The 17,156-nt window shown below is 43.1% G+C and overlaps 2 protein-coding genes across 2 annotated transcripts; both read right to left on the minus strand.

Annotated features, from left to right (window-relative positions):
* Positions 1–5,946: 5,946 nt before the first annotated feature.
* LOC123181456 (60S ribosomal export protein NMD3) lies at positions 5,947–7,836 on the minus strand. Its single transcript, XM_044593713.1, has one exon. It carries the CDS (start codon positions 7,762–7,764, stop codon positions 6,199–6,201), a length of 1,566 nt encoding a protein of 521 aa, XP_044449648.1. The 5' UTR covers positions 7,765–7,836; the 3' UTR covers positions 5,947–6,198.
* Positions 7,837–10,889: 3,053 nt separating this feature from the next.
* LOC123181457 (protein DGS1, mitochondrial) lies at positions 10,890–16,914 on the minus strand. The gene is made up of 14 exons (XM_044593714.1): positions 16,587–16,914; positions 16,151–16,265; positions 15,841–16,044; positions 15,447–15,575; positions 15,185–15,352; positions 14,260–14,454; positions 13,625–13,725; positions 13,382–13,471; positions 12,509–12,581; positions 12,405–12,433; positions 12,163–12,286; positions 11,810–11,920; positions 11,411–11,511; positions 10,890–11,323 (listed from the first exon to the last, which is right to left on the minus strand). Exons 1-14 carry the CDS (start codon positions 16,841–16,843, stop codon positions 11,209–11,211), a joined length of 1,812 nt encoding a protein of 603 aa, XP_044449649.1. The 5' UTR covers positions 16,844–16,914; the 3' UTR covers positions 10,890–11,208.
* Between the last annotated feature and the right edge of the window lie 242 nt (positions 16,915–17,156).

Below are 17,156 nucleotides of genomic sequence, written 5' to 3' on the forward strand. Positions count from 1 at the left end.
GTAGAGTCTTGAGCTTGAGCCAGTATGTGTCCTTAGCATTTTGAGGGGTCCACATTCCTGATCCATGCCATGCCAATCATTGAACTTTCTAAAATGATCATCTTGAAATAGCATTAGTTCAATGAGCTATATGTTGTTAGGAATTACCAAAACCACCCAGTGATAGTTGCACTTTTAGTGGCCGGCCAGGAGGAGGCGCGTCAAGGGGGGAGTCCTACTAGGACTCCACTCCTAGTAGGATTCGCCCTCCCCCCTTCCTTCCAACGGAGAGGGGGAAAGGGGAAAGAAGGGAGAGGGAGAAGGAAAGGGGGGGCCGCGCCCCCACCCCTTGTCCAATTCATATTGGGCAGGGGGGAGGCGCGCGCCACCTCTTGTGGCCTTCCTCCCTCTCTCCACTATGGCCCATGAGGCCCATTAACTTTCCCAGGGGGTTCCGATAGCCTCCCGGTACTCCGATAAAACCCCGAACCTCTTCGGAACCATTCCGGTGTCCGTATATAACCTTCCAATATATGAATCTTTACCTCTCGACCATTTCGAGACTCCTCGTCATGTCTGTGATCTCATCCGGGATTCCGAATAAACTTCGGTCACCAAAACACACAACTCATAATACAAATCGTCATTGAACGTTAAGCGTGTGGACCCTACGGGTTCAAGAACTATGTAGACATGACCGAGACACATCTCCTGTCAGTAACCAATAGCGGAGCCTGGATGCTCATATTGGTTCCTAGATATTCTACGAAGATCTTTATCGGTCAAACCGCATAACAACATACGTCATTCCCTTTGTCATCGATATGTTACTTGCCCGAGATTCGATCATCGGTATCATCATACTTAGTTCAATCTCGTTACCGGAAATTCTCTTTACTCGTTCCGTAATGCATCATCCCGTAACTAACTCATTAGTCACATTGCTTGCAAGGCTTATAGTGATGTGCATTACCGAGAGGGCCCAGAGATACCTCTCCGATACTCGGAGTGACAAATCCTAATCTCGATCTATGCCAACCCAACAAACACCTTCGGAGACACCTGTAGAGCATCTTTATAATCACACAGTTACGTTGTGACGTTTGATAGCACACAAGGTGTTCCTCCGGTATTCGGGAGTTGCATAATCTCATAGTCATAGGGATATGTATAAGTCGTGAAGAAAGCAATAGCAATAAAACTTAAACGGTCATTATGCTAAGCTAACGGATGGGTCTTGTCCATCACATCATTCTCTAATGATGTGATCCCGTTCATCAAATGACAACACATGTCTATGGTCAGGAAACTTAACCATCTTTGATTAACGAGCTAGTCAAGTAGAGGCATACTAGAGACACTCTCTTTTGTCTATGTATTCACACATGTACTAAGTTTCCGGTTAATACAATTCTAGCATGAATAATAAACATTTATCATGATATAAGGAAATATAAATAACAACTTTATTATTGCCTCTAGGGCATATTTCCTTCAGCTACGACCATCTAACCAGAGCCACTATCCTTGCTATGGTCGATCAGGCTGCCACTGAAGATCAAGATCTTCTTATGGCAGCGGATCCGTGGCCATCTTCCCTCCGAAGTAGAGGTTCTCAAACGAAACAGCCCCGGAGATGGTCATTGCCTTCTTTGCGACACCACGAAAGACTTGAACCATATATTCTTCACTTGTGTTATGCCCCAATTCCTGTGGAGTTGTTTCAGGGAAGTGTGTGGCGGTCCATGCTGTCACACAAACTTCCCTGACCTGTTCGCAGAACTCCAAACCACTCTTGTGGGCTCCCGCCACATTAGGTGGCTTGGGGTCGGAGTTCTTGCATGGACTCTTTGGACGATCCCTAACAAGCTTGTGATTGAGCATGCACCTCTTCGACGGTCTACTGATGCACTTTACAAACTTTGTGGATTCTTACAACTCTGGAAACCGCTTAGTCATCACCAGGCGCACGCTTGCATCGACTCCATCACCGCCGGCCTCCGCTCCATCGCGCTTCGCTTGTAGCCGCCGCTCCCACCTCCGCCACCCGAGCCTGATTAGTCGCCTCCTTTCTGGATGTGCGGCATGTATGTTGCCTTTCTTTTTTAGTTTTTAGGGCTTGTTGAGTTGTGCCCTCAGCAGAACCCTGTGTACTTTGTGTGTACTTTGTGCTATGTCGGGTGGCATGTGGTGTGTTTTGCTTCTGTACTGGACCTTGTCTTTGGTGTCTTGCTTTATCTATAAAGCGGGGCGAAAGCCTTTTTCGGTAAGTTACTTCACCCTGGAAGGCAACAAGTACACAAATTTCTTAACTTCTAAACTAATCACGAGTGAGTCCAAATGCTTTTTGTATTAGCACAGCACACTATCCTCTCAGTGTCAGACCACCCTCCAGGCACCTTGCTGTGAGACCTGTAATGGATCCCCAACAAAATTGAAATAGTTCATTCAATTATATTTATAGCTATTCCCAAAAAGAAAAGAAGAAGAAAAATCATAGCTACAAGTGGGAGAAGGCGAAAGGTGAAAAACTTGTGATCATTCTAAAAAGGAACATTCAGTTGACCTCTGAGAGATGTCAACATAAATACATGTTTCAAGACTCGTTATCAAATGGTTCTTTGTGAAAGAGGGATGTTTGTATTTGCAGCTTCATCAAGCCAAATGGTTCTGCCATCATCGTAATTCAAGCAGGTTGATAACATATAGTGGTTCGCTGGTCAACTATCGATGCCACAACAAGGATAGGCATCTGACTACCCTGACCTTTTAACTCCTAATCAACAATCACTACATGTGGTCTCTGAGTGAGGGATACTGGATATGGTTAGTGACTAGTGAGCCAGAGATATCATGTACTTTTAGCTTTTCATGGGAACATTATTTTTCAAGGAGCCATGCGCTTGGCAACCTGTTATGAGATTGTAATATTTCAGTGTGTACAAATCCACTTGGTAGAACCTATCTACTGAAGCCTCCCTCCGTCCCAAAATAAGTGACTCAACTAACTTTGTACTAACGCTAGTTGAGTCACTTATTTTGGAATAGAGGGAGTACTTTCTTTTACCACCATTGTACTTGGAACATTAAAATGGTTGTTGATGCAATCAGTAATGCGGACCTACTTATTCAAGCTTTTCCTTTCGATATATAACATAGACATGAGTGGTGACACTTCCCATGCAAAGAAGCAAACAGAGCTATAGATATTGTTTCCTTACCCCAATCTATATTCACCAAAGCTTCAGATCTTTGAGCCATAGACATTGCAATTGCTATCCTGGTATGGTTGTGCCTTAGGCAGTGCTTGGCATCGATGTAATTTTACACAGAGGTATTTAGCTTACAAATGTATTTTACCAACCGCAAGAGATTTCGGGCCGGAAACGAGACGATGTACAGAGACGTGTATTGTATACCGGTTGGATACAAGCGTAGGAGGGAAAACAGGCGTAAACGGCGGCCCAAGCACCTGGAACAAATCCACCTGACCGTATCTTACCATACCATGTTTTACGGAGGTATTTAGAAGGAAACGGACAATCCAAGCGGGACCTTAGGGGTGAGGGGCATTGGGAAAAACAACTCATCAACTTCAAGGAAAAACTCCACCAAAAAATGGCACCACATAACCAGTGTCTTCTGAGATACTAGCAAAGACTCCACATGAAAGTATAGTCAATTCCCAATGGGGTGTAGGCCAGGATAGAGGCGCAGGTGGGGTTCTGTTGCAGACGTGATGGTATTGTGGCTGACCAAAGAATGACAATTGATGAACTGAACACCATATAACAACAAAACAAGGTAGAATGTGATCCCAAATGTATTTCAGACATGATTGTTAAACACGGATATGAGACAAGGTTACAAACAATGTTGACACCGACAAACAGAGAAATCCAAAACTTAGACCATGTAAGCAACACCTCTGACATTCTTAGCTTATACTCCCTCCGTTTCAAATTACTTGTCGTGGTTTTAGTTCAAAAATTACTTGTCGTGGTTTTAGTTCAAATTTGAACTAAAACCACGACAAGTAATTTGGAACGGAGGGAGTAGCAGTGAAGAAAAACAAAAACATATGAATTAAACAGATGCAGTCAGAACTATGATCTGCAGTGGGCATGAACAGAGGCACTAAAGTAAATCTCAGAGACATTGCGCCTGCGCTATGGAGGATTCAACAATTATATTTGCATTTCAACGTAACGTTATCCTCTGTTTTTTGTGATATGGTGTCATTATCTGTGCGAACACGATGCCATAGAGCACATAAAGTGTTTGGTTAGACAAATATCCATTTGTTTATGGTTGGTGATACAGAAGGCTCTCGAAACAGAGCAGGGTATTGGTGGTTTTGTTTCAGTGTTTGGTTATCAAACCAGTTTGTGACTAAATGTTCATTCTTAATCCTGCTATAGCTCTTTTCTTTCCCAGTTTAAGGGCCTGCGGCTATGGTTACTTTCTACATGGCATGTTCAGCTTCTGAGTATCCTGACCTTTTAACTCCTAATCATCAAGTAGTACATGTGGTCTTTCAGTGAAATACTGCTATGTGCTTACTACTTGTGGTCTATCGGTGAGATACTGGATGTACTTACTTGCCGGCGGAACGTTGTTTTCTCGAGGGGGGGCATATGCTTGGCAACTTTGTTATGAGATTGTAAGATTTCAGTGTGTGTAAATCCACTCGGTGGTATCTATCTGCTTAAACTACATTCTTTTACCACCATTGTACTTGGAACATTAATATGGTTGATGTGATAAGTAAGGCCAAACCTACTTCTCCAAGGCATCATACATTTTTCATGTTTATATATACCATAAGACATGAGTGGTGACACCTCCCATGCAGTGAAGCAAACAGAGTTGCAGATATTGTTTTCTTACCCCAATCTATATTAGTCAAAGCTTCAGATCTTTGAGCGACAGACACTGCAATTGCTATCCTGGTATGTCTGTGCCTTGGGGATGAGGGACGTTGGGAAAAATAACTCATCAACTTTAAGTTAGTACTCCACCACAAATGGGTACCACACAAGCAGCACCTTCTGAGTCCGTAGCGCTATATGACATTGCAGGTGAGACTCTGTTGCTAACATGACTGTAATCGAGGTAGTGGGTTTTCTCACGGGGAGAAACCAGAGATCGGTACAAAAAGCTTTTCGCAGAAATGGAAGGAATTGGGTTCAAAAGAGGAACATGGGAGACCAGAGGCCACGAGCTTGGAGAAAGTAGCCACCTATGTTGAATAATTTCTAACTGAAGAACAGAAAGATATAGGTATGTCTCAACTTATAGTACAACACACAAGCAATGCAACTACACACACTGCATCATTTCAAATCAGTTCACTGGGCTGTTTTGGCACAAAGATACGAGACATAGTGTGGTGCATTCATGTTCTAAACATCCCGATTGACAAATTATACTACAAACAGCTCTGCCATTCTCTACTGAAAAGAAAAGGAAAGCAAACATGCGTTGTAGTATGTCATAACCATCTTACCAAGTTGTTTAACTTCTAAACTAGTCACGGGTGAGTCCATGCATTACAAACCAGCAGAGGGCTGCAGAGCACACCACCCGCTGAACAATTTTCAGTGAGACCTGTAATGCAGCCTCAACAAAATCACAATTGCTATTCAGCTGCATTCATAGATACAATTGAGACAGAGCAAGAGGGGAAAAGCTCTCAGGTGACCATCCTAGGAAAGAACATTCAGCTAATCCCTGAGAGACATCCAATAATCAGTAATCACACAGCAATAATTGAGACAGAGCAAGAGGGGAAAAGCTCTCATGTGACCATTCTAGGAAAGAACATTCAGCTAATCCCTGAGAGACGTCCAATAATCAGTAATCACACAGCAATATAAACACATGTTTGAAGAATCAAATCTTGCATCCACTCCATGATATTGTGACCAATCAAAAATGACAACTGAAAACCATACCACAAACATATGACATGATAGGAAATGTATTTAACTTCAGACATTACTGTTACACCAAGATACGAGATATGGTTTCAAACAATGTCGACATCAATAAACAGAGAAATCCAAAACTTTGACCTTTTAAGCAACACCTCCGACATTCATAGCTTATAGCAGTAAAGAAAAACAAAACTTATATGAATTAAACAGATGCAGTCAGCCCTATGATCGGCAGTGGGCATGAACAGTCATGACTGATGGTCTAGGTAGACATGCTCGCTCATTCCACCATACCAGCATCTGCACCCTCTTCCTCCTCTTCATCCTCATCATCACCAAGGGTTAGGTCCTCAATCAACTCCTCAATTGGCACAGTAGGGACATCGTCGCCAATCGTGGATGCCATTTCTGACCTGTAGTCCTCGTTCTTGTACAAATTTATCCCAAACCTTAGTTCTGGATCGGACTCCAAATCACGAACAAACATATCATACTCATTTTCCCTCCTCTCTTCCTCGCCTTTGGCCTTGTTCCCAAGGTCTTCCTCAACAGGCAGCCTCTTCAGCTTCCATCTGCGTGTGCGTGGCCTCTTCTCGTAACTCTTCTTGACCAGAACCACTTCAGGCAAATTCTGGCGTAATAAAGCCTTGTCCATATCATCATCATTCATATTAGCACCATAGAGATCATACCCAAGGGCAAGGTCACCAGGGTTCAGACGGTGCCCAAGATGAGTTCGGACTGTAAACACAGTATCATTTTTCCCAAAATCAGACATCCGGGCGACCTGCGCATATGCCAGCTGGTACCGAGATCCATCAATGGTGATCTCAGGTGACTCTGGCTCAATATCAAGCACCATGTACTGCACGAGCTGCTTGCTAGTCAGAGCGGCCTTGAAGTTGTACACCCGGTACTTCTTCTCCTCCAGATGGTGCACACGCAGAGTGAGGGGGTCAAGCAGCGCAATGGCATTGGTGACCTTGGTGCAGAGGACGAGCGGGCCTAGCCCACCAAGATCACGGGACGCCTTGGGGCTGAGGGCAATCAGGTCCTCACGGCATATGGGGCAGATCTCGACCGAGAAAGTGTACTTGTAGTTGTAGATAAAACTCTTTGTGTCATGAGAGACGAGCTGCTTGGCTGTGTTGGTCTGGATGGGAGCGACTGTACCAAGGAAGTCGACGAGGCGGGCAGCGTGCGAGCGCGAGCCGAAGAAGAAGTCGAGGCCGCCGGGCGCGGAGGCGACGCGGATGGCGAGCGCGGCCTGGCCATGCTTGATGAGGAGCTGCTCGAGGTAGAGGAAGGTGCGGCGGTGCGGGACGTGCTGGCGGAGCTGGACGACGGCGACCCACTGGTCGGGGTTGGCCTGGGCGCGGGCGCAGGAGTCGCAGAGGCGGTCGTGGACGACGAACTCGACGGGGTGGGTCTGCTCGAGGACGATGCCGTTGAGGACCTCGCGGCGGAGGCGGAGCTTGAGGCGGAGGCGCTTGGAGTGGGGCTCGGAGAAGACGAACTCGGCGCCGGAGAGCGAGACCTTGAGGCGGGCGAGCGGGTGCTTGAGGCGGCGGAGGAGGATCTGCAGGAGCTCGGGGGACTCCGGGCCGGCGCGGAGCCAGGAGCGCGGCGGCTGGAGGTAGGAGAAGCAGTCGGGGCAGTAGACGACGGCGGCGTTGCGCGGGACGCCCTCGGTGATGTCGACGCGCGCCCGGAGGCAGCGGGCGCACATGTTGGCCGGGTTGGGCTGCATGGAGACGCCGCAGATGCAGCAGAGCACCGTGCCCGCCGTCTGCGTCGGCACGAACATGCCGCTCCCGGCGGCCGGCGGGGCTGACCCCGGCATCATCTTGCGCGGGGCGGCTTGAATCGAATCGAATCGAATCGGCTGGGGTGGGGGCGGGGGGGGAGGGGGCTCGATCGGATGGAGATATTTCGCTAGGGTTTTGTAGGCTTTGTAGGTGGGGAAGAGAGGGAGAGGCGGCGGCGCTGTGGTCGCGGTGACGAAGGCGATTACGTTGTCCAACACCGCGTGGGCTTTTGGACCAACCAGGATGCTGCACCGTTGGGCGAAATGGGCCTTTTGGTTCTACAAGCAAAGCAGCCCTAGCCGACGGGGAATGGCGGAGTGCTCCTATCTGACGCTTTTCCTCAAAAAACAAAACAATCCTATCTGACGCTTAAAGCGCCGGGTAGGAGGTGAAACGCCCACACAGCCCTTGTATGGGCTGTCAAAAAGGAATAAAATTTTGCGAAAAATTAAAATGTTCAAGTATGCATAATTTAAAATAAAGATCGTGCATTTCAAAACTATTAGTCGCTCATTGTGTATTTTAAAATTTTGTTCATTCATGTATTTTAAAAAATGTTCATCCTGAATTTGAAAAATATCCATCACGTATTTGAAAGAATGTTCATTGCATACTTAAGAAAATCATCACATATTTGGAAAATATTCATCATGAGTTTGAAAAAAAATACACATGCATTACAAAATGTAAGTATTTTTTAAAAGTTCAAAGATGAAAATAGTGTTCATACTCCTATGAATATATGTTTGTATACTGTGGGGAAATCCATCTATAAAAAATTAGTATATATCTAAAAGGAAAAATTAGAAAACATGAAGAAATGTAAAAGGAAAACGAAAGAACATAGTCTAAATTGGAAGAAACCGAGAACATAATAAAAAAACTGGCAATAAACTCAAGTAATGGGCCCGGTCCGTGGAAGCAATTCCTAGGTGCCATGCTAATGCAACGGACGTCCAAACAGGATTTGTCAAGGCATTGCCATGTCGCCTAGCAGCTAGTGCTCGACACATGACATATTCGAGTCTTGTGGCATGTGCGGTTCACTGGATTCATGGGCATTGGTGGATGAGGAATTGGCTCAAAAACCTAGTAACAACAACTATGCAAACACAGTGGCTCTTTACTCTCATGGACTCGTTATCACATGCTCTCTTTGTGAAGCTCTTAGACACTCTTTGGGCAATATGGACAGCATGCCGCAAGGACATCCATGAGATCATTTTTCAAAGTCCCCAATCTATTCATTGTTCAACAGGTTCATCGATTTGTTGGGCATGATGAAAGAAATTCCTTCGGTTCCTTCTCAAGGCCAGCCATCCATACCCGTGGTCAACAACCAGCGCCTAAAACCCCCGCCAATGAGCTATGCAAAAATACATGTCAACACAGGATGCCGAAAGGAAGTAGGGGGGGTCTGCCGCTGAGATACAGATGATACCTATTTGGGTAGCTCTGTTCTTGTTATAGGAGCAGTCGATGCTCCTTCGATTTTGGAGGCAATAGCTGCAGGGAGGTCCTATCTCTAGCACAAAATCTCAACCTCCATAATTTTGTGGTTGCATTGGATGGAAAGGAGGTTATCGGAGCTATCCACAAAGGTTGTTGAGGCAAAATGGATCCATTATCAGTAAAATAAATCTTCAAGCATCTTTATTTAATTGTAATTTTACTTTCGAAAGTCGTGTTGTCAATGTCGTAACATACAGTTTAGCCAAGTTTGCCCTTTCATTACGTCTGGGACGTCACGTTTGGTTTGGTCAATCCCATGACTAGAATCGTACCCACATTCTGGGGCTTTTGCCGAATAGAACTTGGTTTACCCCTAGAAAAAGCTAGTGCTCGTCACCCCTAAAAAAAATAGTGCTCGGTTATTTACAGAGAGGCGCTCAATAGCCCTATAGTGGGGGTGGTCCAACACACCCTTCACAATCGGGGAGCAACTACCTAACAGGTACCCTTTTGAGGCTTCCGCAGAGGTCAATTTAGGCCCCTGGGAGTGCACCAAGTGGTGCATCCAGCAGCCGCCACATGTCGTGCATTGGGCGCGCCCTCAGGATTTCTATTTTTTTCCTTTGGGTCACGTTTTTTCTGGCTTTTTATTTTTTATTTTTGGTTTCCATTTGACTTTTTTAGAAGCCCGGCATGTGCTTCTATGAGAAGCACAACAAGGAAAAGCACGTCCACAATTGTGTTTCCCCAAAAAACGCAACATCTACTTCCACGAAAAGCATAATTGTGCTTCCCGAAAAGGAACAACGACAATGTGCTTCCTCAAAAAAAAAAAAGAGATAGTGCCTATCGAAAAGGGAAAAGCAGAGCATATGCTCCCGCGAGAAGAACAGTTGTGCTTCCCGAAAACAAAAAAGCACAACATGTGCTTCGCGAAAAGTAGTCTTCCCAAAAAAATGACACAACCGTGCTTTCGGGTTACGCCTTTTTTGTTCTGGGTTTCGGTCATTTTTTTGCTTCGGTCTTTTTGGTTTCTCTTTTTTTGGGTTATGTTTTTGTATTTCTAAGTTTTTTTTATTTTTTTGTCAAAACCTATTAACATGGGATGTAGTTTCCAAGATCTCGGCGTGAAAAATCCAGCAATGAAAATGGTTCATGATTTCGACACATGATTCAAGAGATAAAACATTTTGAGAAAACGAATATACAAAAAAAAGAACTCACAGGTTACGACAAGTGGTACAGTGCGCCACTTTTCAACACGTGACTTTTTTTAGGGTAATCAACACGTGACCTTTGCAATGGTTTGCAAGGGTACCACTTAATTAGTGATTTCATCACAATCAGGGTGAGGCTAAACTTTTCACTTAATTACTGATTTCATCACAATCAGGGCCTCTAAGATTTTCAGGAATTATTGAAAATAATAAATGGGCTAAAAGCCCAATAATACTACTCTTTTGTACTCCCTCCGTAAACTAATATAAGAGCGTTTACATAACTACTTTAATGATCTAAATGCTCTTATATTAGTTTACGAAGGGAGTATAAGACTGTGAAATCCTTTTTTCAAAAAAAGAAAATAAGCCTGTGAAATCCTGTTCATTTTGTTCCTAAGAAAGGGAATGCCCTTCATCCTCGGAATCTGTTTCTTTTAGACACGAGAAATAAACAACACCAGCGGTGAAAGTTCAAAGAAAAACGCCAACGGTGCAACAAACACAAACGAACGTGTAAAAAGTCATGTTTACAGAAGTATATTCCAGTTTAAAGGTCAAATGGGTGTAGCAGCAACGCCACAGGCCCATTGCGTTTAGCAGCAACACACAGATTGCAATAGATGCAAACTCAGGAACCCCTGGCGCAAACTTACGGTGTGGTGGCAGAGTCACTCTATCCCGTTGCACAGAGCAAAAGGCTCCCAAGCATTTCACATCAAAAGACTATTCCTAAAAAAAATGCAAAGTGGATTGCATGCCACCGTATGGTTTCAGGGTAAAACCACCTCAAAAATGAATCACAGCTAAAGTTCATGACAGCGATGGACGTAAGCAGGCGTAGTTCCACTTGAGCCCTTTAAGAACATCCAGCTTGTCCGCCACTCCGACATTAGGCTTTGCCAGATTGAACATGTCATCTCTCAAACTGCAATGCAAACGATTTAGTTTGGTCCACAGGCTATCCACAATAATCAAGTAGAGAGGCCGGAAAGAGAATTTTTAGATGACTGACCTTGACCACTCGCCTGTTTCCTTCGCATGCACCTCAACAGCTTTGTATAATCTATCAAGGGTGTACAGAGTCAATCCGAATTTACAGCTCGCCTCCTCATCCTGTAAAGCAGGAAATTAAGAGAATCAATCACTAGTTGAAAGTTCCTGACAAACAAGAAGTTTCATCTCAGCAACAAAACATCACTTTCGTCTCTTCGTCTTCAAAATTCTGGCCCCCTCATATTTTGGTGAACGGGCAATATTGTGCAGATTAAAAGCAACCGGCAAGTTTGATAGTCATAATAAGGAAACTAGTTACCCACCAACAGGCCAGATGTGACCTAAAACTTGAAATGGAATATGTGTACACGTCAAGATTAATGCGTAGGATAGACTAAACATCTATAGATAATATTACCATCTCATTAATCATGCATTTCTTGAACTCTTTAAGCCTTCGCTCTACTTCTATGAGTAGCTGCCACCGCTGATGACGTGCAATCCTTCCTCTTCCCTCTGCACCTTGGTCCTATATTATTGTGACAGTAAATGTTAAGACATTTAAACTGCAATCCTATTAACTTTCACACGCCTGTTCATGGTACGAATGGCAAATAGGACATGACCATGGTGCAAACCGCACAAGATGTATAGCACAAACATATTAGAAAGCAAAACATATGAATGTCTCGAAGACCTATAACCACTTGCGCCAGATGCCTCAGATGTATTGTAATCAAGAAGATAATGAACAGAAATCTATATACATACATGCATAGCCCATGCTCGCACTAAAAACAGCAGGAGAAGCAGAAGACCAAATGCAGGCAGAGCTGCAAGAATAGCAAAGTTTATCTCATTTGCCTTGAGAATCTGATCCAGTTCCAGCATTGCCCTGTATAAGACCAATTCAATCATCTCTGGCGTAAATAAATAATATATAAATACAAAGAAATGCACATTTTATCATTATGCATGTAACTAATATTATCAGATATAATAATACAACTTACTCCTGAAGATCCAGTTTTAGCTTCTGAACCTGAAATTTCCAAGATGGGTGAGAAAAAAATGCAAGTTAACTTGAGTTGAATGCACAAGAAATGAAAAAAAAAACCTGAATAAGCATGGCACGTGCTAATTCTCCACTGAACAGATTCTGAATTGGATGCATTGATTCCTTCTCATATCTGCATTTATGTACAATACAGCTCAATGCACAAATAAACAGGATCAATGTCGTCCTTTTTCACACATTACTCAGATGGTCCATAGAATATAAACTGCCAAGACAGCTTTGAAGGAAACAAACACCATATAAAGAACTAATCCATTGCGGGATGAGCCAAAACACATGTAAATTACTAGATATCAAGATATATAAGCAACATGCCTAAAGTATCTGTAAAGCATGCGACTCTCTGGATGCAATTGTAGATGTATGTTGTGTTAACAAGTTAGAAAGGTGGAGTGATTAAGAATTTAAGAGTAAACGTGATTAATTGTATTTGTATCGACCGCTTCTTAGGAGTCATGCTGAACAAATAGCCCTAGCTTCCTGAAGTTTGTTTCTATCACTCACAGCAGAAACTCAAGTTCGATTGGGATTCTCAAAAATAGGTACTAAACATTTAAATGCAAATGTAAATAAGCATTAAATAAAATCCACTGAGTGGAATTATTTGCTGCTATGACCAAGATTTTTCATATATTCCATATGACTTAAACTAGTTCAGATGGCTATCTTACGCCCCCATAAAATGCTTATCTTTTGTCAGCCCCAGTGCCAACACTATTTTAGTTGCACAAGGGAACTGAAAAGCGATTGAAGATGTCTTTATAAGGCAGAACAGGAAGGTGGAAATGTAGTATTGCTCCAGAGTAAGCAACAAGAAATCACAATATTCAAGTGGCCATTGAACTTGCAACAACTGGCTGAAGATACGAGATGAATGAACAACAGTATGTATGGTTAAAAGTTCAGTCTTACCTTTTCATGACAATCTCCAGCAACTCCTGCAATGATGCATCTTGTGCCGGTTTTTCCTTTGAAGTTTGCTCACAAAAGGTAATTAACATCCTATAACCAGCATGGTCAAATAATGCACAATGTGATTTGGTACTCTATTGCATTTCAGAACATAAAATGTGACGCTAAAGTTTTACATATTCAAGAAAATGTGAACAAATAGATTTTTTATTCAGATTAGAGAATGACAGCATTGGGAACAACCTGTGCAATGATTCTTCTGTTAGCTGAACCTCTTCCCTTTCCATTACACGTTTATCTGTTCGCTTGAATGTCTCGAATAGCTCATCTCTAATAGAAATTATCTGCAATTGTCAAAACATAAAGGCAGTCATGATGTGAGCGCAATAACTCGACTGATTTCCAAATTTATAGAAATGTAGACCAGCTTGTAGCAATGCTTCCTGGACTTCAACGGTTCCGCATAAAAATTTAACAGTATTTTGACAGTTACAACACCGATGAAGGTGAATATTGACAAGCTTTGTGGCTTATATATGAATATATGCTCATCTACTAAAGCATGTTCATCTTAACATATACAAATGATCCCGTAAGGAAAACATGAATTCACTTCCATCAATCTGTTACCACCATAAGCAAACACTACAGCCAGTAACGCACAAGGCGGCATGCTTCTTTTTTCAGTTATATATGACAAACAAACCAATGCTTCTTGCAGGACCTCACAGGATATCTTGCATAAGTAAATGTACAACCAGAACCAACCTGAAAAGTCTCTGCCTTCATTAAATAGCTTGATTTACCTTCAGTTAACTTACACTAGAATGCCATATAAAATAAATAATAGTAGAAGACATATAAAGAAAGTGTCTTACTGGTCTCTCAACATGTTCATCCCAGAATCCAGCAACTGACTCCTTAGCATCTTGAATCCAGTTGTCCATGTCAGAACTTCCCATCAAGCTACTATGGCGCAAAAGCCATAGGGAACATGCAGAGAGGCCAATTGCTCCACACGTGTAGGGTAACCAGTATATGGTCATATTTCTTGGCTTTTTATGACTTGAAAGCTATCCGCAAACAAAAACACGCTTCAGATAAATTACGTAATACTAAGCAGCATGTACTTTACATGGAGTGCCATACAAGCTACACATTATCACTATGTTATCCACAGGATTAATTCAGATACCTCATGTTTGATATTTTCAATTCTGTCATTGGTACTATACTGGTATTGGTATAGCTGTAATCCTACCACCAATTTATAATAAGAAAGCATGTGTGACTGGCATATAGATATAGATAAGCACAAACGGGTAAATATAAAATACTGAAATTGGAACTTTAATACCCCTCCAACAACTCAGGTAACAGAAATCAAGAACCTGAGTTTTATGGCATAGAGGACGAAAGACATGCAGAAGGGTGGGAAACTGGCAATGATCCCCATGACTGGAGGGTAGCTTTTTTATATATTTCAGCGAAATATTTCTAAAATCCACCTGCCTGTTTATCTATTTCCTATTTATATATGCTAGTTATCTATTTCCTAATGATGGTTTCCATCTACTAGAGATGGCACCCCATGAAGACAGGCACTTGTATCCTGATTTCTTTTAAGACGGACAGAAAAGGAAGGTTCATCCACATCTCTACTCTCACATCCCCCCTGAAGGAGCCGTCACTGCCAAGTTATCCCCTCAAATGTGTTAACCCTGTAATGGCCTAAGGCCATTGTGCTATGAGGCTGGGAAGTAGATGATCTCACATGTGTCATCGTTGAAATGAGTTACTTACCTGAGAGGAAATAAAACTATCTAACTTCTGGAGGTTTTGATAGATCAGACTAATAGCATCTGTTGCTAAGGCCTCACTCCATTGTGGACTCTCAACATCAACCTCTGGCAATCTTTCGAAGATAAGTTGAGATGAGTTTTCGTCATGAGTGAATGATAGAGTTTGCCCCTGAAGACATGTGTTTTAACTAATTAAACGACATAGCATCAAAGAGGCAAAACATGTTACAAATCCAAATATATGGACAACAGGCATTGCATACCTCACTAGCATTTGTAAGCGATACCTCCAGTTTGGGGAAGACGGTGTTCAAAATAAGAAATAGTGTATGTAGTGATTTATCTGAACTTTCAGTTAATCCTTCTCTGCATTTATCAACTTCAGAGTAAACCTATAGAAGAAGCAAGTCAGAGTTTAAGTTCATGTAAATGACAAGTCATGTAGCACAAAGCAACATTACTCAAATAAAGATAACTTTCAAATTTGACTACAGCGATACAACAATTTCTTTTTGTTTCCTTTTTTTTTTGGAGAGCAGGAGCAAGGTTAATCACGAAAATGCTTTTTGACTGTTTTATTCTACTTCACATCAGCAGAAAGTTGAAACCATAGCGCTATTGCTACTTTTTCACGATAAACACGTTAGAGTAGCAAACCTCAGCCAGAAAAGCAGCCAATCGATGTTGCATATTCGTCAGGACAGCAAGTTTTACTGAGACTATATCAGATGCAGAGCCTAAAAGGTACTCGGATGGACTCCCATTGCTCCTGAGTCTAGTTAGTGTTTGACATGTTGCTTCAAGGAAGGCCCTTGGACCTCTTTCAAACATCATAAAGTACATTTTATGTGAGTTTGTTCCCTGAAAATATCCCACAGGCAAAAGTAGGTAAGTAGCAAAATAATATAACTTCTCTACATACTAAAAAGGCAAAAAAATACTTCAAAGTTATCAATTGACTTAATACCTCAGCTTTGGACTTCCAATAAAGTAAGCTCTTCTGAATGCTATGCAAATCAGACAAAGTATGCTGCACGATATCTTCTAAGATGGCAAAAGCTTTGGGCATCTCACCAGAAACCCTGTTAGTAACATATAGTCAAAAGCATTCCAGGTAATTCTTCACAAACAAGGAACACCGAACAGATAGCTAGATGACCAGATCTATGATGCGTTAGCTCAAGAGTAGTGGTGGGTCCTATATTTTGGTCAAGTGATCAATTCCTGAACACGTTTCTACAAGTTCATCACGGGCCATCTCGTAACCTGTAACACTAAATCCGCACAAATCTACTTTGTTCTGTCCGCAGTCAACGAGAGCACGAAGCGCAGCACTACTCCAGCAAAAGCCTGCGCGGCATGGGAATCACAGGCGCCGCGCCGATTCGAGTAGAGGTTCTCACCGGGCGGAGCTTGCGGCGTCATCGTAGATGGGGAGTGGGAGAGCAGGGCGGCGGCGGCGGCGGCGTCGTCTGCGGACCGCCAAGAGGCGGCGGAGGAGATCGGAGGCGGCGACGAGGAGGAGGGAGTTCGGTAGCGTAGGGAGGCGGGCGACGAGGGAGTTCCATATGCGAGCGGGCTGTGCCGGAGCGGCGAGAGCGAGGTCAGCGGTATCTGGCCGATCGCCTGAGTTAGGGCTCCGCGGCGGCGAGGTCGCCATAAGGATCGGGAAGATGTCCGGTTTGAAACTTTAGTCGGGTTCTGGGATGGGTTTGGAGTTGGACATATGAATGCGCTTCAGAGTTCAGACGAAGCACAGGACCGATGGGTCCTGCGCAATGTGGAGGAAATCACAATCTATGAGTAGTTTTTTTTTTTTTGAAAAATCACAATCTAGTTATCGCGGAAATTGCAAATAGCGCCCGGATTTTGAAAATAATAATAATAAATGAATCTTTTGAGTTTTTGAAAATATGATAAAATTTGCATCGCCTAATTGCAAGAGCAACTGAGCTGAGTATTCTGGCACAGCT

The sequence above is a fragment of the Triticum aestivum genome, chromosome 1D, assembly GCF_018294505.1.
Source record: "Triticum aestivum cultivar Chinese Spring chromosome 1D, IWGSC CS RefSeq v2.1, whole genome shotgun sequence".
Lineage (NCBI taxonomy): Eukaryota > Viridiplantae > Streptophyta > Magnoliopsida > Poales > Poaceae > Triticum > Triticum aestivum.

What these genes read in the sequence shown, in the direction of transcription:
- LOC123181457 (XM_044593714.1), bottom strand. Translation starts at nt 16,843, where the DNA reads ATGGCGACCTCGCCGCCGCGGAGCCCTAACTCAGGCGATCGGCCAGAT. An exon ending in CTGGAGATTGTCATGAAAAG is followed by an intron (nt 12,582 to 13,381) that starts GTAAGACTGAAC and finishes ACATAAATGCAG; the next exon opens with ATATGAGAAGGAATCAATGC. An exon ending in CTAAAACTGGATCTTCAGGA is followed by an intron (nt 12,287 to 12,404) that starts GTAAGTTGTATT and finishes GGTCTTATACAG; the next exon opens with GGCAATGCTGGAACTGGATC.
- LOC123181456 (XM_044593713.1), bottom strand. Translation starts at nt 7,764, where the DNA reads ATGATGCCGGGGTCAGCCCCGCCGGCCGCCGGGAGCGGCATGTTCGTG.